Source organism: Clupea harengus, chromosome 8 (assembly GCF_900700415.2).
Source record: "Clupea harengus chromosome 8, Ch_v2.0.2, whole genome shotgun sequence".
Lineage (NCBI taxonomy): Eukaryota > Metazoa > Chordata > Actinopteri > Clupeiformes > Clupeidae > Clupea > Clupea harengus.
This window is the reverse complement of record NC_045159.1, coordinates 30,139,056-30,158,958: the sequence shown is the minus strand read 5'-3', so window position 1 is coordinate 30,158,958 and position 19,903 is coordinate 30,139,056. Positions and strand designations below refer to the sequence as shown.

Sequence of the window (19,903 nt, the reverse complement as noted above, 5' to 3'; positions counted from 1 at the left end):
TTTTTTAACTAACGTTAGCAGCCTAAGAAACAACGCTGTTCCTGCTAATATTAGCAAGTTCATTTTACCTTCGATTTCGTTGCCATGAATGCCGTTTCGGGCTTTCTGCGCTTTTAATGATTAGTCTAGGTCAGAGGTGTCAGACTCATTTTCCACACTGGCCACATCAGCATTATGGTTGCCCTCAAAGGGCCGGTTGTAACTCTATAGCGTCAAAAGCAGCACTAAGGTCTAGAACAGGGGTGTCAAACTGAAATACACAGAGGGCCAAAATTAAAAACTGGAGAGTGCTTCATAACACGCACTGCAGACTGGAGAGTGCTTTATAGCACGCACTGCATAGTGTCATCTGAGAAGGTGTGTAGACAAAGCCAGCTGAGGACTCTCTCTCTCTCTCTCTCTTTCTCTCTCTCTCTCCCTTTCTCTCTCCTCTCTTCAGCAACATTCTATGTTGTGAGTCACAGATGAAAGGTCTGTGGAAGCATTCTATATATATATAAGAGAAATCACATGCTTGATCAATTGTGCAAGAACATATTTGGAATAAATATGCTATTTCAGTGCTGGTTTAAGACCTCAGTGATTGCTGTAATTTTGTTTAGGCAGTGGAAACTTCATGATAGTTTTACTGATTGTGTTCATTTGAAAAGTTTGCTCCAGTGACTTTAATGCAAGAACTTTCTAAATTAACTTTGTTATTAAAACATTACAACAATGCAAATCAACTTATAAAGCTTTCTAAGAAAATTAGAAATTTCATGTACGCCTATAAAAAAAAATTGCCAAATCCATCCAACGCTTCTATCGCTTTGATATCGATTATTTCCATAAGTTTGGAGTAACTAAGTAACATTGTATATGTCTAATGTGATATCTATGGAGCTCACCAGAGGGTAACAGTTATCTATTGGCCTACATGACTGGAGGTAATGTTACAGGTCCCTCTAATGATGAATGATTATAATGCAAAAACCTGTTATAGGTCTAATCATAGAGATTTCCTCCTGAAAATCACAAACATAAAACTTCAGAATGACTACAAATGTAACTGCCAATATTTTAAAGAACTCCTGTTACAAATGCAGTCTTTTTTGGGCAGCAAATATCACAAAAAAAAAACCTTGCAAGATCCTAGTGAGACTTAAAAGGATTATGCTTCTGAATCCTGAACCTTTTTGCTGTTCAAGTAAGAAATAAAACTGGCAACTTGAGGATCTAGAGTACCAGCCTTTTTGGTTTTGTTTATGGTCTAAAAGAGAAGTTTATGAGTTGCTAAAAAGGTTGTTCTAGGTGTAAAATAAAAAATATATATAATCAGTCAGGAGTGACGTATGTAAGGGTTGATTTAGCCACAATGAATGCACAAAACACAGCCCATATACGTCTTTATTTATTGATTCACTGACTTACTGTTTCTAATTGGTAGTAACTTTCAGCACTGAATTTAGATGTTCCTGGTGTTTTTGTTTTGTCTCGAAGAAATACTGTGCATTGTTTAACACTTTTGAATTGCCTAACTGTTATCCCTCAGGTACACTTTTGGTCACTGCTATTGAGGGTATGCACCAGAGGACGCGCTCTTTGAAAATGGGACCACAGGAATACTTAAATGTTCTTTCAAAATCAAAAGAAGTTGTCAGCAGTGGAGCTTCGGTTACTTGGTCGTTCACACCGGAAGGAGCTTCAGACAAAACAACTTCAGTAAGATTGGGAATCATTTTTATAATCTTGCACATGCACTGCAAACCTGATATTATCTAGACATTACTCAGAGGGGCAGTATATGAGAACATAAATGTCCAAATCAGTTGGACCAGGCATTAAATGGAGTTTACCCCTGCCAGCTCCCTAGTACAAAGTCTGTGTAATGTTCCATTGAGCCAGTGTGTGAAGAGAGCAGAATGCCAGGAGAATTCACCAGCGAGCGAGTCGATGTGTTGATGGACCGCCCTCGGAGACACGTTGTTTGAAACAAATGATACATACGTGAAGTCAGTTTTTTCAGCTTATGTAGAAAAGTACACTGGTTGTAATACAGTGGTGTGGTTAACATGGAGCAGTTTGCAAAAAAACAAGTGACATGTAGTGACATGTCAGGCAGAAAGGCCCGTGTGCAGAGACCAAGTGTCATGTAGGGTCAGGCAGAAAGGCCCGTGTGCCAGAGACAAGTGTCATGTAGGGTCAGGCAGAAAGGCCCGTGTGCAGAGACAAGTGTCATGTAGGGTCAGGCAGAAAGGCCCGTGTGCAGAGACAAGTGTCATGTAGGGTCAGGCAGAAAGGCCCGTGTGCAGAGACAAGTGTCATGTAGGGTCAGGCAGAAAGGCCCGTGTGCAGAGACAAGTGTCATGTAGGGTCAGGCAGAAAGGCCCGTGTGCAGAGACAAGTGTCACGTAGGGTCAGGCAGAAAGGCCCGTGTGCAGAGACAAGTGTCACGTAGGGTCAGGCAGAGACAAGTGTCACGTAGGGTCAGGCAGAAAGGCCTGTGTGCAGAGATGAGTGTCACGTAGGGTCAGGCAGAAAGGCCTGTGTGCAGAGATGAGTGTCTTGTAAGGTCAAGCAGAAAACAGGCCCACAGGTGCAGGCTGTTGGGGACAGCCAAGCATTCATGGAGGGGTCTCTGGATAAGAGATGCAAGTCAAGGAACGGTGAAACCTCCCAAAAAGTTAGAAACAGACAAGGACACACACCTGCTCTCACAGTGTCACCATTGTCTTGAAATGTTTTTCGGCAATAAGTGAGCAGAATATTCTGATTAGCTTAACTCTGATAAGTGTTTAGCTTTCGATTGGAAAAGCATATTGTTAATACGACAGGAACTGTAGTGTGAAAAGTAAGTGCACTGATGTTTGGCAGAGATGCTCCATGGACCGCCGCTAAAATTGGATGGAAGTCTGCAAGATTAAATGAACTTCAGTTCATCTCATTTGTTCGTCTTCCTCCTATTGAAGTAGCACCTAAAGATTTGAAGAATTAGTTCGCTACTGAACTGCAATGCTTTCTCACGAATTTGAATGCAATTCAACTAGATAACTAAAGTGCAATTTTGCTCAGTGTGTTGGGTTGTGATATTAAGTAAGTAGAGGTTCCAACAATGCCTTATAACTGTTCCATTTTTTTGCTCTTTGCAGTTCTTCTATTATAGCGGCGGCAATTCATACCCAGGATCTCTTGCTCAGTTTCAAAAACGAGTAGTTTGGGCAGGGGACCTGAACAGAAACGATGCATCAATCCAAGTTTCTCAGATGCAGTTTAGTGACAATGGCACATACCAGTGTGATGTGAAAAATCCACCAGATATAGTGGGATCAGCATCGGGAATAAAAGTTAGGGTTGGTATGAAAGGTGAGTCCAATATAATTATTGTCTTGTTTATGTTCACAGAATATTGGGAATACCTCTCAAAGGCCTGTTATAAATCCTGGTAAACTGTGATGCATGTATCAATGTTAGAGAATAAGTGACTGAATGCTGTCTTTCAGTACAGTTGGCATAGTTGTAGATGTTGTGTCTTTCTCTGAGTAGTCTTCTAACACCATTGATCTTTGGCCAGGTATTATTACTATTATATTGATGTAATAAAAGCGTGGATTCGTTTTTCTGCATCTTAGAGGAATAGCTTATTTTGCTAGTGTTTTGTCACCATTGCAATGTTGCTCATGCATATGCTATCTGTTGTTTCTAACTGCTGCTTTTTTCTCCAAAGAATTAGACTCATGCAGTGAGTCTCTGTTGGAGAAATTTAAAGAGGTGAGTCGGCCTGTTATGCATCAATAGATTGACACTCATTAGCCTAAATAAATCTGTTTTTAGTAGCATTGCCACTCACTAGTCTTATAGAACCAGATATACATTACAATATACATTTGGCAACAAACTTGTTGTTAAGCCTAAATATGGATGGTTTATGTTAGTGTATTTACCACTTTTGAAATCTCTATAACACCTCTCATGAAGGCAAATCCCAGAGTAGATGCACTTATTTAAAGAGAGAACAAAAGTGGTGAATGATGAAACATTCAACAAGTTGTCACCGAGTGCCAAACTCACATCTGGTCCTGCAGCGCTACAGTGCCACACGTGGACAATACTGTTTGGTTTTCTAAATGTCTTTGTTTAAATGGCATTCAGTTCACTCCGGTTTCTGTGTATATGTGTATTTAGGGACATACTTGAGGAAATTCCGCAAAGAACTGCAGAAAATAAAGGATGAAATCACTGAAGGTAAGAATATGCATTTATGTATTAATGAATAATTGAATGCGTAATGGGAAATGGTAATTGGTTCGATTCCATGTAGCACACATAGTGTATTGTATATTTCATACTGTGTGCTCAGATGACCACTTGCAGCCTGTCTTCTTAACAGGTTAGGATAGGTGCACCAACAGTGTGGTGTCTTGTGTTGACAGTCTTCCCATTTACTTCCCAGTTTGCTTCACAATAGACAGATAGATAGATAGATGGATACTTTATTAATCCCGAAGGAAATTTAGGTCATCCAGTAGCGTATACACTTAACTTAACTCACAAACATACATACACAAATCACAGTAGAATCACAGTAGAAAAACAATACACATAGGGGGAACATGTTCACAGGGAGTGGGGTGTATACAGATATTATACAGATATTGCAGGGTGCAAAAATGAGGGGATGCCATCAGTGAATAGCTGCGCTTTCAGCCAGTGATAGTGATTGGTATTCCTCTTATTGGCTTTGCAAACGATACTCGTAACTTCCATTCAGTAACTTATTTGCTGACTGGCTTTGTCTTGTGTTGCACTTGCTTGATGTTTGACTGTGACAATGTTATTGTGATAGCCAACATAGCTATCACAATAACATTACAAAGAAGCCGACGCGAGATCATTTATTACTAGCATCAATGTCCAAGCGTGTTATAACAAGCTTGCTAACATCGCTAACAAGATGTCTTGCTAGCGGCTAAACTTAGCGAAACCTGTTGAAATTTGCTTACTTTGTTTATGACAAACTAGCGAGTCAACAACTTTCCGAACACAGTCAAACATCAAGCAAGTGCAACACAAAGACAAAGCAAGACAGCAAATAAGTTACTGAATAGTCCCAGCAGAAAGTAGCCCCATACCTGGCGGCTTCAGAAACTCCATAGTGTTACTTTAACAGATATGATAAAACATCCAGACTACATAGGCACAATGGGCAATGATTTTCTATGGTGTGAATTTAAGAAATATGCAGCAAAAAGTCACTGTTGTCTATGAATTATTTTAATATTTTGTCAGTACATTTCCTTAATCAATTTAGCTAACAACAGTATATATCAGTATAGCTTTAATGTATGCATAAGAGGTGAAACTAATATGACCAATATTTTATATCTGTAGTATCTATAGTCACAATGTCTTCTTTGTTTTGAATCAGCTGTCATTCAAGAGCTGCAGAAGAATGTTGCTATGCAAGCTGCAGAGTGAGATCAACTGGCTGTTCGGGAAAATAGTATACCTGTTTAAACATCAAGCCTACCAGCACTAGCACACAGAGATTAAACCTCCTGAAAAGGTTTATGGAACCCTTAGCCTTGCATATGTCATGAGCTGGCCTGTCCTGGCATAGGCATGGATAGACTCCATGAATCAAAACCATGATTGAGTAGAACATAACAAATAGAAAATAATCATCCTGTCTCTAATAAACTTGGTGGTCTTGTAAATTCATGTTCATTTGTATGTGATTTATAGCTCAGGGATTCGAAATGCATGCACAAAAGTTTATCATTTCCAGCATTTCTGTGACCTCTTATTTAGTGTCATCCTGTCTTTAGGACCGCATTTGTCAAATCACAGAGGTCATACCTGTGACAAGATGTTTTGGTTACAGAAGTGCAAAAAGATTTGTACAGTCCTTTACAGTAAATGTATTGTGCATGAATACCAGTTTTTTTTTAAGTACACTGGGCGGATAGTTAGAGCAATGTGAGGAAATATTTAACTGAATGTGATGATTTGATCTGTTATAATCAGGGACTGAACCTGTACAACTGCTTCACCCAATTAAGTTTTCTTTCAGAAATGTTACTTTGTAATGATATTTCCGGATGTTTCCTTGCTGTTCAGACTTCAGTGCAATATGACTGATTTTCCCACAGGTTTCAACAGAGTTGAGTTCACACTGTTACCCTTTGTTTTTCTTAGACTTCAGTCTTAGACATTGCAGCTTTGAAGTCAAATACTTTGGGAATATATCTTATTTTTATTGTGAAATACATGTGTTCCTTTGTATTTTGTTTTGTTCAACATAGCCATACTTTTAAATGCTTTTCCTTTACCTTGATTCAAAGCAATAAAAAAACTCTTGGCTCTTTTGAATTGCATGTGGTGCTCTATCCATTCTTTTGTGTTATATTTTGTCTACGGGAAACTGATGTGATATTCACCAGCACTGACATTTTGGACACTGCATTAGAGTAATCATTTGCTTATTCGTGATATATGGGAGTCCAATAAAAATGTATATCTTTAAGAACAATGTTGTTTCCCCGTGCCCTGGATAGCCTGTGGCATGCTATCGTTTAATGAGATTGATGTTTACATAATTAGGCAGTGCATCGTTCAGACCCTGAGATATGCATGCAAAAGTTTTATTGTTTAAAAAAAAGTTGGGACAGTAAAGCATTTACCACTTTATAATGTTGCCATTCCTTTTCACAACCCTAAAGATGTATAGGGACTGAAGACACCAAGTGATGAAGCGTTTCAGGTGTAACTTTGTCCCAATCTTCCTGCAAACAAGTCTTGAGGTGTGCAGCGGTACGGTGTCTTCGTTGGCACATTTTGCATTTCAAAATGCACCAAACATTCTCCATTGGGGACAAGTCAGGACTGCAGGCAGGCTAGTCCAGCACCCGCACACTCTTCTTCCTCAGCCATGCCTTTGTAATGTGTGCAGAATGTGCTTTTGCATTGGCTGGTTGAAATATGCAAAGGCGTCCCTGGGAAAGATGTCATCTTGAAGGCAGCATATGTTGCTCCAAAATCTCTATGTACTTTTCGGCATTAATGGTGCCATCACAGAAGCGTAAGTTACCTTTGCCAACGGCACTGACACAACACCATACCATGACAAACCCTGGCTTTTGGACTGTTTGTAACTGATCTGGATGGTCCTTTTCTTCTTTGGTCCGGAGCACACGGCGTCCATTTCTTCCAAAAAAAGACCTGAAATACTGATTTGGAACACAAGACATAATAAGACAGCTAACAAGTTATCACTGACTAGTCAAACAGAAAGAGGGCCAGCTCGGCATCTGACTTGCTTGGTTACCTGTTTGGTCACTTGCTTGGTTACTCGTTCGGTCTCTTGCTCGCTTACTCTCTCTCTCTCTCTGTCTCCATGACAACTGCACTCACTTCCTCTCACAGCTGGCACATGAGTCAAGTGGTTGTTACATGAGGTGGTGCCATCAAACAATACATAGTTGTTGCCATTGGTCTCGCGCCCTGTACACCAAAGTTACATGCAATACCAGGCGTGCTATGGCAGTGGCACAGACGCCATTCTCCGTATTAGAAGTCAGTGTACCATCAAAATCTTTATTTTAAGGTCAAATTGTTGCATAATGTTATTTTAAAGAACAAATCAAACTCATTTGGTTTTGGACCTGCTCCTGGCTACGTATGATGAATTCCCTCTGGCCGCTAACACTGTCACTACATGCAGTATCACCTGCGAGGTTGTCATGTCGCTCGTCCTCAGCAACGCCCTCCACCTCTCGCCCCTGTCCTGCACTGGGATCAGCCATTGTCCAGACTCTCCTCCTCCTCTTCTTGCCCCTGTCCTGCACTGGGATCAGCCTATGTCCAGACTCTCCTCCTCCTCCTCTTCATTTAGCACCAGTGGACTGGTAATGTTATCACTATAGCTTGCGTCTATGTTTTGCCTGCTGCTGGCATCGGTAATGTTATTATTAAATACATTTGTTAAGTTAAAACATTTTGCAGCATCAGCTGATCTCTTTTTGAGTATTTTGATTCCCCTCTTCATAATGGCTTCTGTGTGTCTTGATTTGATTGTGCCTGCCTGACCTCTGACCTCTAATATTACATGGATGGATGGATGGATCCACTTGAAGGGGTGTGGGGAGGTGAAGACAGTAGCACTTCATTTCGGCACCTGACTTACAGTATAGATAGCCTATTTGGAACCGTGTAACCCCCCCCCCATCAGATGGTCTGTTCCAACATCAAGTAGGCCTTAACCAGCTGGTAGAATATTTTTCTCCACATTGCTGCCGGTCTTGTGGTCCACTAAGTGGGCCAGGCTGTGTGGCATTTGCCAGATATTCCAGATTGACAGTCCGAGTCTGCACTTAACCCTCCTGTTATCTGTGGGGTCTCACGGGCCCCAGGCACATTTCAAAGGTTTAAAAAATATGGTTAATGATGTTTTGTAGGCCTCATGCTATTTGACTTTTTCTAATTCCATAAGAACTTTTGTAAAATAACTTGATTTATGACGTTGGGATCCAGAAGATACACCACATTTACACCTGCATACCTAGCTGTTAACGGCCTCAATCTGCATTGTTCCAAATGCCTCTGGCCTCTACCTCTCCGTGTGAGGGGGCTGCTCACTTTGCTTTTTCAGACTGGCTATCTCTGCCTTGTACCTAGCTTGTCCTGCTTTTAATGTTTTCATATCTGCAATAGCTTGAACTTTGTTGTTCTCAACATTCAGGGGCCTTTCTAGCTCAGTCTTTTCATGTTTCAATTTAGCCAATTCACTTTATCCCTCTCGATCTTCAGAATTCACTCTGGCAAGTGTGGCAACCATTGTGTTTGGGTAGCAGAAATGAATTTGCCCGAATGCAATGTTGTCCATTATCCCTTAGATATTTACATAGATAAAAAGATGTAATGGCAGGTGGATAATGTGGAGGATCCTGATTTTACAAATATATTTGCAAAGCAGACACACATAATTAATCTGCAAATCACATGAAAAGTAGGGAAAATACGAGGCATATCATCTACCCCTTTGTTGATAATAGACAATTTTGGTCTGAATATTTTGCATATCAAAACAAAATGTTTTAATTTCTTTTTGCGGATTGCCCCCTAGTATACAAGACATGATAGATATTTCAGGTGACTGATCACTACTGCGCCCTAGCCTGACGAAATACGAGAAACGTAGAAAACATTGAAGAGGTGACGGTGACGGTAACGACAGTTAGGATATTAATGTCACAGCTCGAAATCTGATTGCAGTCTATACTCTATAGCAGTGTTGTGTTTTCTATCTGTAAACATGGAGCAGTTCAGTGTGTGAGGCAGGAGCGGTCACACCTAGACTGACTGATGTTAGCCAAAAGTCAAACTAATTCTGATTGGCCAGGGCAGCCACTGCAACACACACCCAAAATGATAGCAGGAGTAGGGGGCTTTAAAAGAGCTTGTACCTTACCTTGTGAGCGGGCGCTGAGTAAATGTGGGTGCAATTGTGCTAAATAGCAATACTGTCTTCACGAGGGCCAGACAACATTGGTACTATACTGACAATAGCGCCAATATGTTGGTAATCTCACCCAATTGGACAGGCATCAACCATTTAACACAACCGCAGATCAATTAAGTTGAACACATAGGGGGTTGCCACACAAAATGTTGTGTTATCCACAGTAGTCAAAATAAGGATCAACCACAAATCAGTCAAATATATCAGTCTTGTTAAAAATAAAAATGTAACTATCAATTTGAAACTCTCATTAATAATTAAATGAATAACTACAACCAAAGTTAGTTTATCAATAGTAAGGTTGAAGATCTTTGGAGTTTTGAATAGAAGAGGTTGGCAGCATTCATTCTTGTGTAACATCAAATATCAAACCATTTATAAACACAATCAGAAATAAAACACAATATGTAATCTAAATAAATGTATCTAGATAATGAATTAAAGGAGGTGTGTGTGTGTGTGTGTGTGAGAGTGTGTGTGTGTGTGTGTGTGTGTGTGTGTGTGTGTGTGTGTGAGCTGGTGTGATCGAGTATGCGCTGTCGGGTGCACGCCAGAAAGAATCTCTGTGTGTGTTTTATTCGATCACCGTAGTTCTGCGTGCATGTCTGTGCTCGTTCGTGAACATAAATGTGAACAAAGGACGGCCTATGTGAAGAGCAAAGTTCAAGTGTTCCCTTCGCGTGTGTCGCTATGTGAAGGCCGATGAATCCGTGTGATTACAGTGCCAAGTTATGAAAGGGAAATGGTTAATTATGCATGCAAGAACCTATGTCTCTAGGAAGCATTCCAACATTAACTTGGATGGTGTGGCAAGGCCAACTACAAAATTGTCAGGATTCTTGGACTGCAATACCCCTCAGTGTTCCCGTTTGCCAGTCACATGTTTGAGTCTTGTCTTTATTGTGTCATTATGTTCACCTGAGCCTTGTTTGCCTGCTTATATGAGCCTCCTGATTTTCTGTGTCTGCTCAGTCTTGATTTGACACCCTGTGATGACTTTGCGTGAGTTTAACTTTTTTTTTTCTCTAAGATCTTTGTTACCTGTTTTTGGATAACTTTTGTTGGAACTGTTTAACTGCCTGGACTGAGTTTCCTTGCCTGGAGGTTTTCTGAGGTTTTTTTTTGCCCTGTTTTTGGATATTTTACTCAAGTAAAGACTCTTTGACTTGAACAAATCTCTACTGAACTTCACCTTGTCTCTCCATCTGAGTGTCTAACACCTCCAGATGAGGACCATTTTCTGCATTATCTTCAGTCTGTTTTACGGTAAGCTCTATGCTTGATATGTTAACAAAATGTAATCTTACAGGCTATTAGTAAGCTTAGTGCATAGCCTTATGTTCATGAATGTTGAGAATCCTGATTTTATGTTTGTGGACTCACATATATGCCCTTGGTCCTGTCGAACCGAACTGGCTGACCTGATACATCCCAGAATAATTTCAATCACTTGTGGATGTTTTTATTCAATCCTCAACAAACAGCTTTCTGAATTATAATGAAACGGTTTATGATTAAATAGTTGTGTCGGAGAGGAGAGTTATTCTGTAGTGTGTAAAATGGAAAAAGGATTGGGGGGGGGGGGGGGGGGGGGGGGGGACTTTGTCCCCAGGCCGAGCAAAACACATGATGGGTCTGCTGGTAAATTTGCCTTTACAACATACTGTAGGTCACATAAAAGTGTCACATGGGTTGAAGCAGTGCGGTATATAGGGTTTACGCTGATATATTAGCAGAAAAAGAATATAGTATTCATTAACATGTTTTCATTAGTCTATAATCACCTGTAACTACAAAGTGGTGTGTTTCCGTCAGCTTAGAATGAGTCCTTCATAGCTACATAGGGAGCAAGTGTGCCATGTTGCGCCATCATGTTTCAACTGTAGCCCAGAAGGGGCAAACCAAAGCACTGGCACTAGAGAGGGCCTTTCACCTTTTACTTTGTGCTGTCCATCTCCAATAAAGAGCAACTGGTTTACCACAAATGCCAACAATTAGGCTGCATCTCATGAGTCAATCAAAAACTGTCTAATCATTACACTCTCTAACTAGTCTTTTTGCAAGTTGTGTTTTGGTCAAACTTTGAAAATGTCATTGGATAATGATATGCCTGTGGACATTTTAGCTTGTATTTTTTTTTTTTTTTTTTTACAACAGCATGAAACAGTAATTTCTCATGAAACATTGGCATCATAATAAGTGCATACATATCTGTTCTTTTCAGGGGTATCCTCAAAAACCATCAATGTTGCCTCGAATGGGATACTATCTTTACAGCCCCTGGTTGAAGGAGAGATAGAAGACATTCTGTGGAGGCACAATGGCAACAAGATGGTGGAGTGGGACAAAAAGGCTGGAAACGTCAGAGAATATTTAAAATTCAAGGGGCGGATTAAGTTGGATGTAAAAACTGGGGATACAACTATTATAAATCTGGCCAAAGATGACAGTGGATTGTATGACGCAGACATTATAATTCAAGGAAGGTTAATCAGCATAAAGCACAGAGTTAAAGTAACTGGTAAGCAAAACCAGCTTTATTCACCTAATGGCACATTCTGAAAGTGGAACAGTCATTCTGTAGTCTCTTTACAGTTCCTTTCCATGTTGTCAGACACTAACATTATGAGCCTTTCAGTGGAGAAAACAAGCGGTTTACTTTGATACAGATTCTTGCCCCATGGGATTACGTCGTAAAGCAATTTTGCGGTTGCCGGTTATAGCGTTCTAGTTCAACACTGGACCAATTTTTATTGTTAATTGTCCTTAGTGAAAGTTAAGACTCAAAAAGATCTTAAAATAGTGCCCTGGTTGAAAAATCCCAAAGTTTCCATTTAAGGAATTGTACAGACGACAAAAATACCAGTACTTATGTTTGTGTATGAGATGTATTTGATGTTAAATTAGATCATTTTCAGGCTCAGTTTGATAAGCGTTTGACTTACAAACAATTCAAGCAGTAATACAAATAATTCCTATAACCAGGAAGTTCAAATAAATACATTCAAAATGTGTGAATTATGCATTTTCTGTAATGACACAGTACTCAATCTTTCACCTCCAAATGTATGTCCTGTTCCATCGATCACAGTGAGATGTTAGATCACACAAACTCCTTATTAAATGCCCTCTCGTCCCTGTCTTGATGATGTCTCATAATACTTTTGTAACATTTCATCTGTTTGTTGTAGACCCTGTCACTGAAGCTAAGGTCACCTGCCTAAGCAATGCAACACTTCACTGTGAAGCAGAGGGTGACTCACTGGACTACAGCTGGTCTGGGCCTGGACTAAAGACTGCAGAGAGAGAGGGTCAGACTGGACCACAGATCAGTAAGGAGAACCAGGACTCAGTCTACACCTGTGTGGTGAACAACACAGTTAGTGACAGCAGTGTGACCTACCATGCCAGTGACTGCTTTACCTCAGGTGATTACTTCCATTTCATGATATAACTATCTACAATCCTCTTATGGAAGTGTGATGGTATTGCTGTTAGTTCCACATTGTACAGGCTATTACATGTTACATGGCCACATGGAACTTTAAACTAAAACACCTCACCATTCACAGCAGATATATCAATAACAGTCATTCTGTTGTAAATGCAGGAGATCAGCTCATCCTAGGTGTAGTGTGTGCTGTTGGTGTTATTGGAGTCATTGGTGCTGCTGCTGGGTTGGGCTATTACTGCTACAAGATCAACTCAAGAGGTAACTCTCTACAAACACAAACTATTATATGTGATTAAATATGTAGACTGAAGATTACTCTAAACTCATCAAAGTCATTTATATATATCTGAATAACAGGGCAGAAACACACTGGAAATGAGATCAAACATGAGACGGATGGAAAGATTATAAACAACCAAAAGAAGGAAGAGGGTGTACTATTGCTCACTGGAAAAAGGCTAGAGGAGAGTGTGAATGTAGGAGACAATTCAAGTGGAAAATCAATTATAACAGGCAGTCAAGCTACTCACACAGCAGCAACAAATACCTGTGACGGGTCTTCAGACGCTGAGGATAGAGTTACAGGTGATGTTCAAGATGACAAAATGGATACCACTGTAAGGCTCAGCAATGATGATGTCACCAATATACCGACACAAGAAGGGCAGAAAGAGAGAATAGGGGAAGGGGGGAGTTTAGATGGACAATCTTCAAATTCAGTTCAGGATGAACCTGCTGTTCATGATGGAATGAAGCAGCATGAAGAAATGACCAACAATCCCACAGGTGAAAAGAGTTATTTAAGAGCCCTGGCAAATATATTTTATCCAAGTATGACAATGAGCCTAACAACTTGTAAGTTTGTCAACAATGACCCGGGCCCCTTTAAGCAATTAGACTCTGCACCAAGGTCTGATGAGAGTGCTGAGCCTTCCCCAACAGTTGTAACATGCCCACATGCAGATTACTCCTCTGGATCTCCCAGACAGTCCAGATACACTGATGCTGTTAGAGATGCAAATAAGTGTTCAGGTAACATGAATATGGAGGGGACCTGTGAATATGAGAGAGGAACAAACACAGTAACAGAGGAACAGAACCAAACCGCCGACCCGTCACTCTCTGGATCAGCACGAAGCATCAGGAATGATGACATCATCAACACATTACCACATGGAGGGCAGGAAGAGGGAATGCAGGTTGACGATACACACTTCAAAAGTGAATGAAGATTCAACATTTCCTGAAGAAACAAAACGCATATGCTAATTCTTCCAACACTACTGTTGACGAACCTAAAAGTGAGGTTACAGCTGAAATAGCAATGACTGAAGGTAAAAGTAATTCAGTATCTGTGAAGTGCTCCAATACTGATACTGATCCAACTGATGAAGCCAGCTTCCCCCCAGCTCAGCCAAATGATGAAAAGAGTCCTGGTGAAAACACTAAAGAATCAGTATCTGCCTAAAAGCCTGAGGGTGAAGCTGAACCGCTCTCCAAAGATTACTTGAACCCAGAAGCAGGATAAACCCAAACACTACAAAAACGAGAGCGAAAGACTGATGATCCAGTGATTACACAATCTGTTGGCACACAAGTTCATTCACACAGTGATACACTTGACACAAGTCACCTCTCTATAGACACCCCAATAGGACCCAAGACCCAAGTCAAAATGCTTGTAAAATAACTGAAAGAACCTTCAGGCAACCCTTAAGCTTAAGGTATCAAATCAAATCAAATCTAAAATAATTGTATTTTATAACCTGATTGTGTATTTCGTTGTCTTTTTCTGCAATCCTATTTGCACATACTGTATGTATCTTGATGATGCATGGGGCAATATCTTAATTCTTGGCTTTTAGATATGTGTTATTGCGCAGGGCCCCCCTGCAAGAAAAAAAAGGCAAACTAAACCAAAACTGCGGACAGAAAAGGTGATCATGTTTACTGAAACCTCATGGTCAGGAATCTCATTCACTTAACTAGCCACACACTTCTTCATGTTCACTACAGAAGAACTGGCCTGTTTATGATTCTTTATGGCTCACAGAGACAATCTGCTGTGAAACAGCTCTTTCATTTTATGACATGCAGCATGTGTGATATGTGTCCCTAAAAACCTGCATATGTTTAGTAGCCTTGCTAGATGATCACTAAAGAAGTCCATCTTACCAAGCATCTTCATCAGTCACAAATAAATTCTACTGCTGCAGTTGGAGTGTCAGTGTCAATGATGTGACAACAAGCAGCTATATTTTCTCTCATAAATGTTGTACGGCAGTTCATGATATTGGCTACACTACCTTTTTAATCTTTTTTTTTTTTAGGGTCTTTAGATATATTTACTCAATATTTATATCGGTTTCAATGCAGTTTCTCTGATTTTGTTTTTATATTTAAAGCATTTCTATATTCATTCATCATCTCATTTGTAAAGCACTGAATTACCATTTTGTATGAACACAAATAAACTAGTGTTGCCTTACTTAGTCTCAATAATGGGGCCTTTCAAGTTTTTTATTTTCAATTACAAAGTAATATCACATTCATCCAAATCATGACATCAATGAATCCAAAGCATTGAGATGCTGGGTGTCCCCTCATGCTGCCATGGGGAAAGAGCAGATGGAAGCCCCCTTCAGATTGCAGTCCACAGATGTCCACCAGCTCACCTCTGAGAGAGGGAGAAAGAGTAAAAGGAGAAGATGGAAGCCCTCTTCAGATTGCAGTCTACAGATGTCCACCAGCTCACCTCTGAGAGAGGGAGAGAGATAGGAGAAGAGAGAGAGAGAGAGAGAGAGAGAGAGAGAGAGAGATAAAGGTCATGAGATTTTTAAAAGGCTGTTACAGATGGTCTTCTTGGCATAGTTTAATGTGAGGTCTGTGGTTCTACCACATTGACATGCTCCAACTCTAACTACATACTGGTCTCTGTAGATTGGTACATGAGCTTTTGTTCATGAATGGAAAGGTGAGGAGTGCTGATATCTCACCCATTCTGAACATGTGACCCTGCCTCTCTGCAGATTGGGATGGCCAGGCATCCAGTCAGTGTAGCCCCAAGTGGAGCCATCTAGCCACTTGTACTGCTGACCACACACACACACACACACACGCGCACACGCACACGCACACGCACACACACACGCACACACACACACACACACACACACAGAGAGAGGGAAAACATGTGTGACTTTGAATGTTGACCCTAAAAAACACTTCTGCTGATATTACCCAAACTGACCAAATCATGTCAATAAGTTCATATCATGGAATGCAGTTGCTGCTACTGTTACACAGCTGTATCTTTGATTGATAGATGAGCAGAAGCAGGAGGTGGGGTATTAACCTTTTTGACTCCTCCCAGCCAGGTGAGGGCGGGGCCATTAGTGGCTATCATCGCCATGGAGACGATGCGTGTGTGTAGGTCGGCACTGGTCACAGCAGCAATATGGCCATCAGCATAGAGGTCCTGACAGAAAGACTGAGGCAACATAGAAATATTCAGTACAGTTTGTCAGCCCTGTCAATGTGTTATGGCTGTGTGCTGATAGTGTTTGTGTGTGTGTGTGCATGTGGCTGTGTGTGACAGAGAGAGAACGTTTTAGAGGTGGCTCTTACCTCTGCCTCACTGAAGGTCAGAGGGGTTGGGTTGAACTGGTAACACCTGCCATCAATGATTTCACCTGAGCACGTCACGCCCACAGGGAGTGTCTCCTTTAACCCAACAGCTTCAGCAGAAAAAGGAGAGTTTTTACACCAATGCTAATATACATACTGTATATGGGCTCATCTACTGCACACACACTGCATGCAGAACTCACCTGTGTCTGTCTGCTTGGCTGGTTCCATGATGTCGTTCCTCATTTTAAAATGGGAGTAGCCTACTCCATACTACGGCTGAACTCATCTTGGTGAAGAGTAAAGCCCGTTAGAGAGACAGAACAGAAATTAATTCTGGATCATTGAGACACAAATAACATGTACTGAAGGCCACACAAACGCTTCTGCTTTTACTGAGGCAGAGATGCTGCTCTGCGATTATAGCTCGCCTCAAAGTTTTATCTTCAATTATTTTCAAATGGAGGATTACTTTAGTTGAAATGGATGTGCATTCCTCTATTGCATAATACTTCATCCTATTTTGTGTAGTGCAAAATAACATTGATAGATTTTCGAGAATATCGAGAAACTCTTAACTCTGTCTCTCACCTTCTCACCGTCATCTACTGGCTCCATAATTTCATTCTGTCTGTTTATTTTAAACCGGGAATATTCAATGCCATGCTTGAACTCGTCCAAGACAAGAGGGATAGTGGCTACAACCAAAGAAGAGTGGAACAGGTTTAAATGTCTGTGGTTTAGAAACTAAAGTAAATAGTTGTGTTGTTTGAATCTGAGTCCCTCACCTTTGATGTGTCCCCTCTGCATCTCAGAGGCAGACTGAAGACAATCTTTAAGCTTTCTTTCTATCTGAAATTCAGTGGGATGTTACCATTAGTGTAATGCTGCATTCTGAAGCAGTAACAAGTGTCTAGTTTGAGATGCCATCCTTAAGTGGTTCGATTTCCATTTACCCAACTTAACATGCCCAACCCACCCCCATATAATCACACTTAACAGTGTTAACGGGGTTGACTCTTAGCTCTGTTGCTTTGGCCTGATCAATATCATGTTTGACCTCCTGGCAGGATAATGAACCTCACCTGTTTACAAAATTACTAGTGCTGTCAGTTTAACGCGTTATTAACGGCGTTAACGCAAACCCATTTTAACGCCGTTCATTTTTTTATCGCGAGATTAACGCGATTTTTTTTTTTTTTTAGATTTACATTATTTTTGGCCTCGCAAACTGTGTAGTAGGCTAACGTTACGGTTTGAGTGAATGGTGAGCGCGATATGGCGAAATGGATGATAAAAAGCTGAATGTATGTTTACTTTTAAAAGTTGTGTTGTGCAAAAAAAGCGAGCTTCACTGTTGTCTGAATGTCAACAGGCAGCTGGCTGAAAGCAAAGTAGTAGGCTTACCTTTTATTGGTAACCTAACTGTTACGGTTCATTGTTTCTGAAATAAGAGGCCTGACTGCTATGTTCCCAGCAAACTTGAAAAAAAGAAAATATTAAGCCATGGTTTAACTGTACTATAGGCTGAGTCCTTGTTTACCTGAAATGTGCACTTTATAATTTTATTTTGTACCGCCCTGTTTGGCAATGTTGGTTTTCAATAAAATAAAACATTTGCATAAAGCAAAACCAATCCACTTTTCCAGGTTGATAAGGGCATTAAAATAAAAATAAAAAGATAAATAAATAAACGAAGGGACATTTAGAATAGATAAAAATGTGCGATTAATCGCGATTCATTTTGAGTTAACTATGACATAAATGCGATTAATCGCGATTAAATATTTTAATCGTTTGACAGCACTAAAAATTACAGATCTACCTTTAAATTAATTTAAATATAGACTTTTAAAAATCATTCTCAAGTTTTTTAATGTAATATTGCTTCAATTATTCAACAATATTGGTGATGTGAGAGGCAAAGGTGTTTACTGTTTCTCTGTTTGTATTCTCAACCTTTTCCTATAGCATATGGATCAATGGACATCATTTGGTGTGTGTTGAGAAGGAGTAAATATTAAAGGAACAGTGTGTTTTTAGTTTAACAGTGTTAAAAGTTTGAGTGGCATCTAGTGGGGAAGTTGCTAAATTGCAAACAGCTGAACACCCTTCACTTTATAAGTGTGTGCGAGTACATATGGTGGCCATCAAATGCCATAGCAAAGCAAAAAGCCCTATCTTGAGACAGTGGTTTGGTTTTTCCGTTCTGGGCTATAGAGAATGGTGATGCAACATGGGGACTCTGTGGAAGAGGACCCGCTCCCTATGTAGATATGAAGGGCTCATTCTAGGCTAACGTAAACTCTATGATTCGTAGTTACAGGTAATTATTCACTAATGAAAACATAATTCTGAATACTATTTTCCATTACTACTAATAGATGCCACTCACTACATACTGTACTATAAATGACCACCCCAAACTATTTATACCCACTGCCATATTTTGTTTTTTAATTAAGGATGTGGGTTGTTTAATACAACTTGGATATGGACCAGCATGTACAGCTACATCATGCATGGCTAATCATATTCCCACTCTGCATGCCTCCTCTCCTCTGCATCACATGTCAGACACAAGCTACAATTACAAAATACCTGAGTTTCATTAAGCGTATGAGACTGTCTATGGTGTATGGATCTAGAACTACTAAGAATGTTGCCTTAGTTACCAGGGAGAACAAGGACTACTTTGCCTCTTTTTTCACAAACTACATGAACACAGAAGGGTAAAGCACAAACAAAACATAAAAAAATGCAAGGTAAATAATACTTAAATAAAAACAGTCCTGACTTAACTCTGTCTCCCACCTTCCGTAGTGTCATCGACTGGCTCCATAATTTCATTCTGTCTGTCGTCCTTTATTTTGAACTGGGAATATTCAATGCCATGCTTGAACTCTTCCAAGACAAGAGGGATAGTGTCTACAACCAAAGAAGAGTGGAACAGGTTTAAATTTAAATAAAGTTAGTTACTGATAATCTGAAGAGCAAGATTCAGTCAATGTCTGTGGTTTAGAAACTAAAGTAAATGGTTGTGTTGTTTGTATCTGAACCCCTCACCTTTGATGTGTTCCCTCATCATCTCAGAGGCAGACTGAAGAAGCAGGCCTGTCCTTGAGTCCACCAGGGTGGCGTGGGAGTTCTCAGTGCCCTGCCTGAAGCCATCTCTGGGGGGAGGGACATAGACTGCATGTGGAGAAAGAACACAGTTACCCCATGAACAGTGTGACGTACACACGTCACAGAATAACATTTACCAGCCCAACATAGCAGTGTAGGTACAACGGGTACCAGACTCACATGTCAGCGGTGCAATTGTG

General features: G+C 40.3%; 2 protein-coding genes across 2 annotated transcripts; both read left to right on the top strand.

The window, feature by feature from the left end:
- Positions 1-916: 916 nt before the first annotated feature.
- On the top strand, positions 917-3,774 carry LOC116221580 (myelin protein zero-like protein 1). The gene is made up of 4 exons (XM_031572779.2): positions 917-926; positions 1,532-1,701; positions 3,129-3,342; positions 3,704-3,774. The coding sequence occupies exons 1-4, from the start codon at positions 917-919 to the stop codon at positions 3,772-3,774; spliced, it is 465 nt and encodes a 154-aa protein (XP_031428639.2).
- Positions 3,775-10,376: 6,602 nt separating this feature from the next.
- On the top strand, positions 10,377-14,179 carry LOC105889569. The gene is made up of 5 exons (XM_031572778.2): positions 10,377-10,762; positions 11,721-12,017; positions 12,688-12,924; positions 13,107-13,208; positions 13,308-14,179. The coding sequence occupies exons 1-5, from the start codon at positions 10,723-10,725 to the stop codon at positions 14,177-14,179; spliced, it is 1,548 nt and encodes a 515-aa protein (XP_031428638.1). The 5' UTR covers positions 10,377-10,722.
- The last annotated feature ends 5,724 nt before the right edge of the window (positions 14,180-19,903 follow it).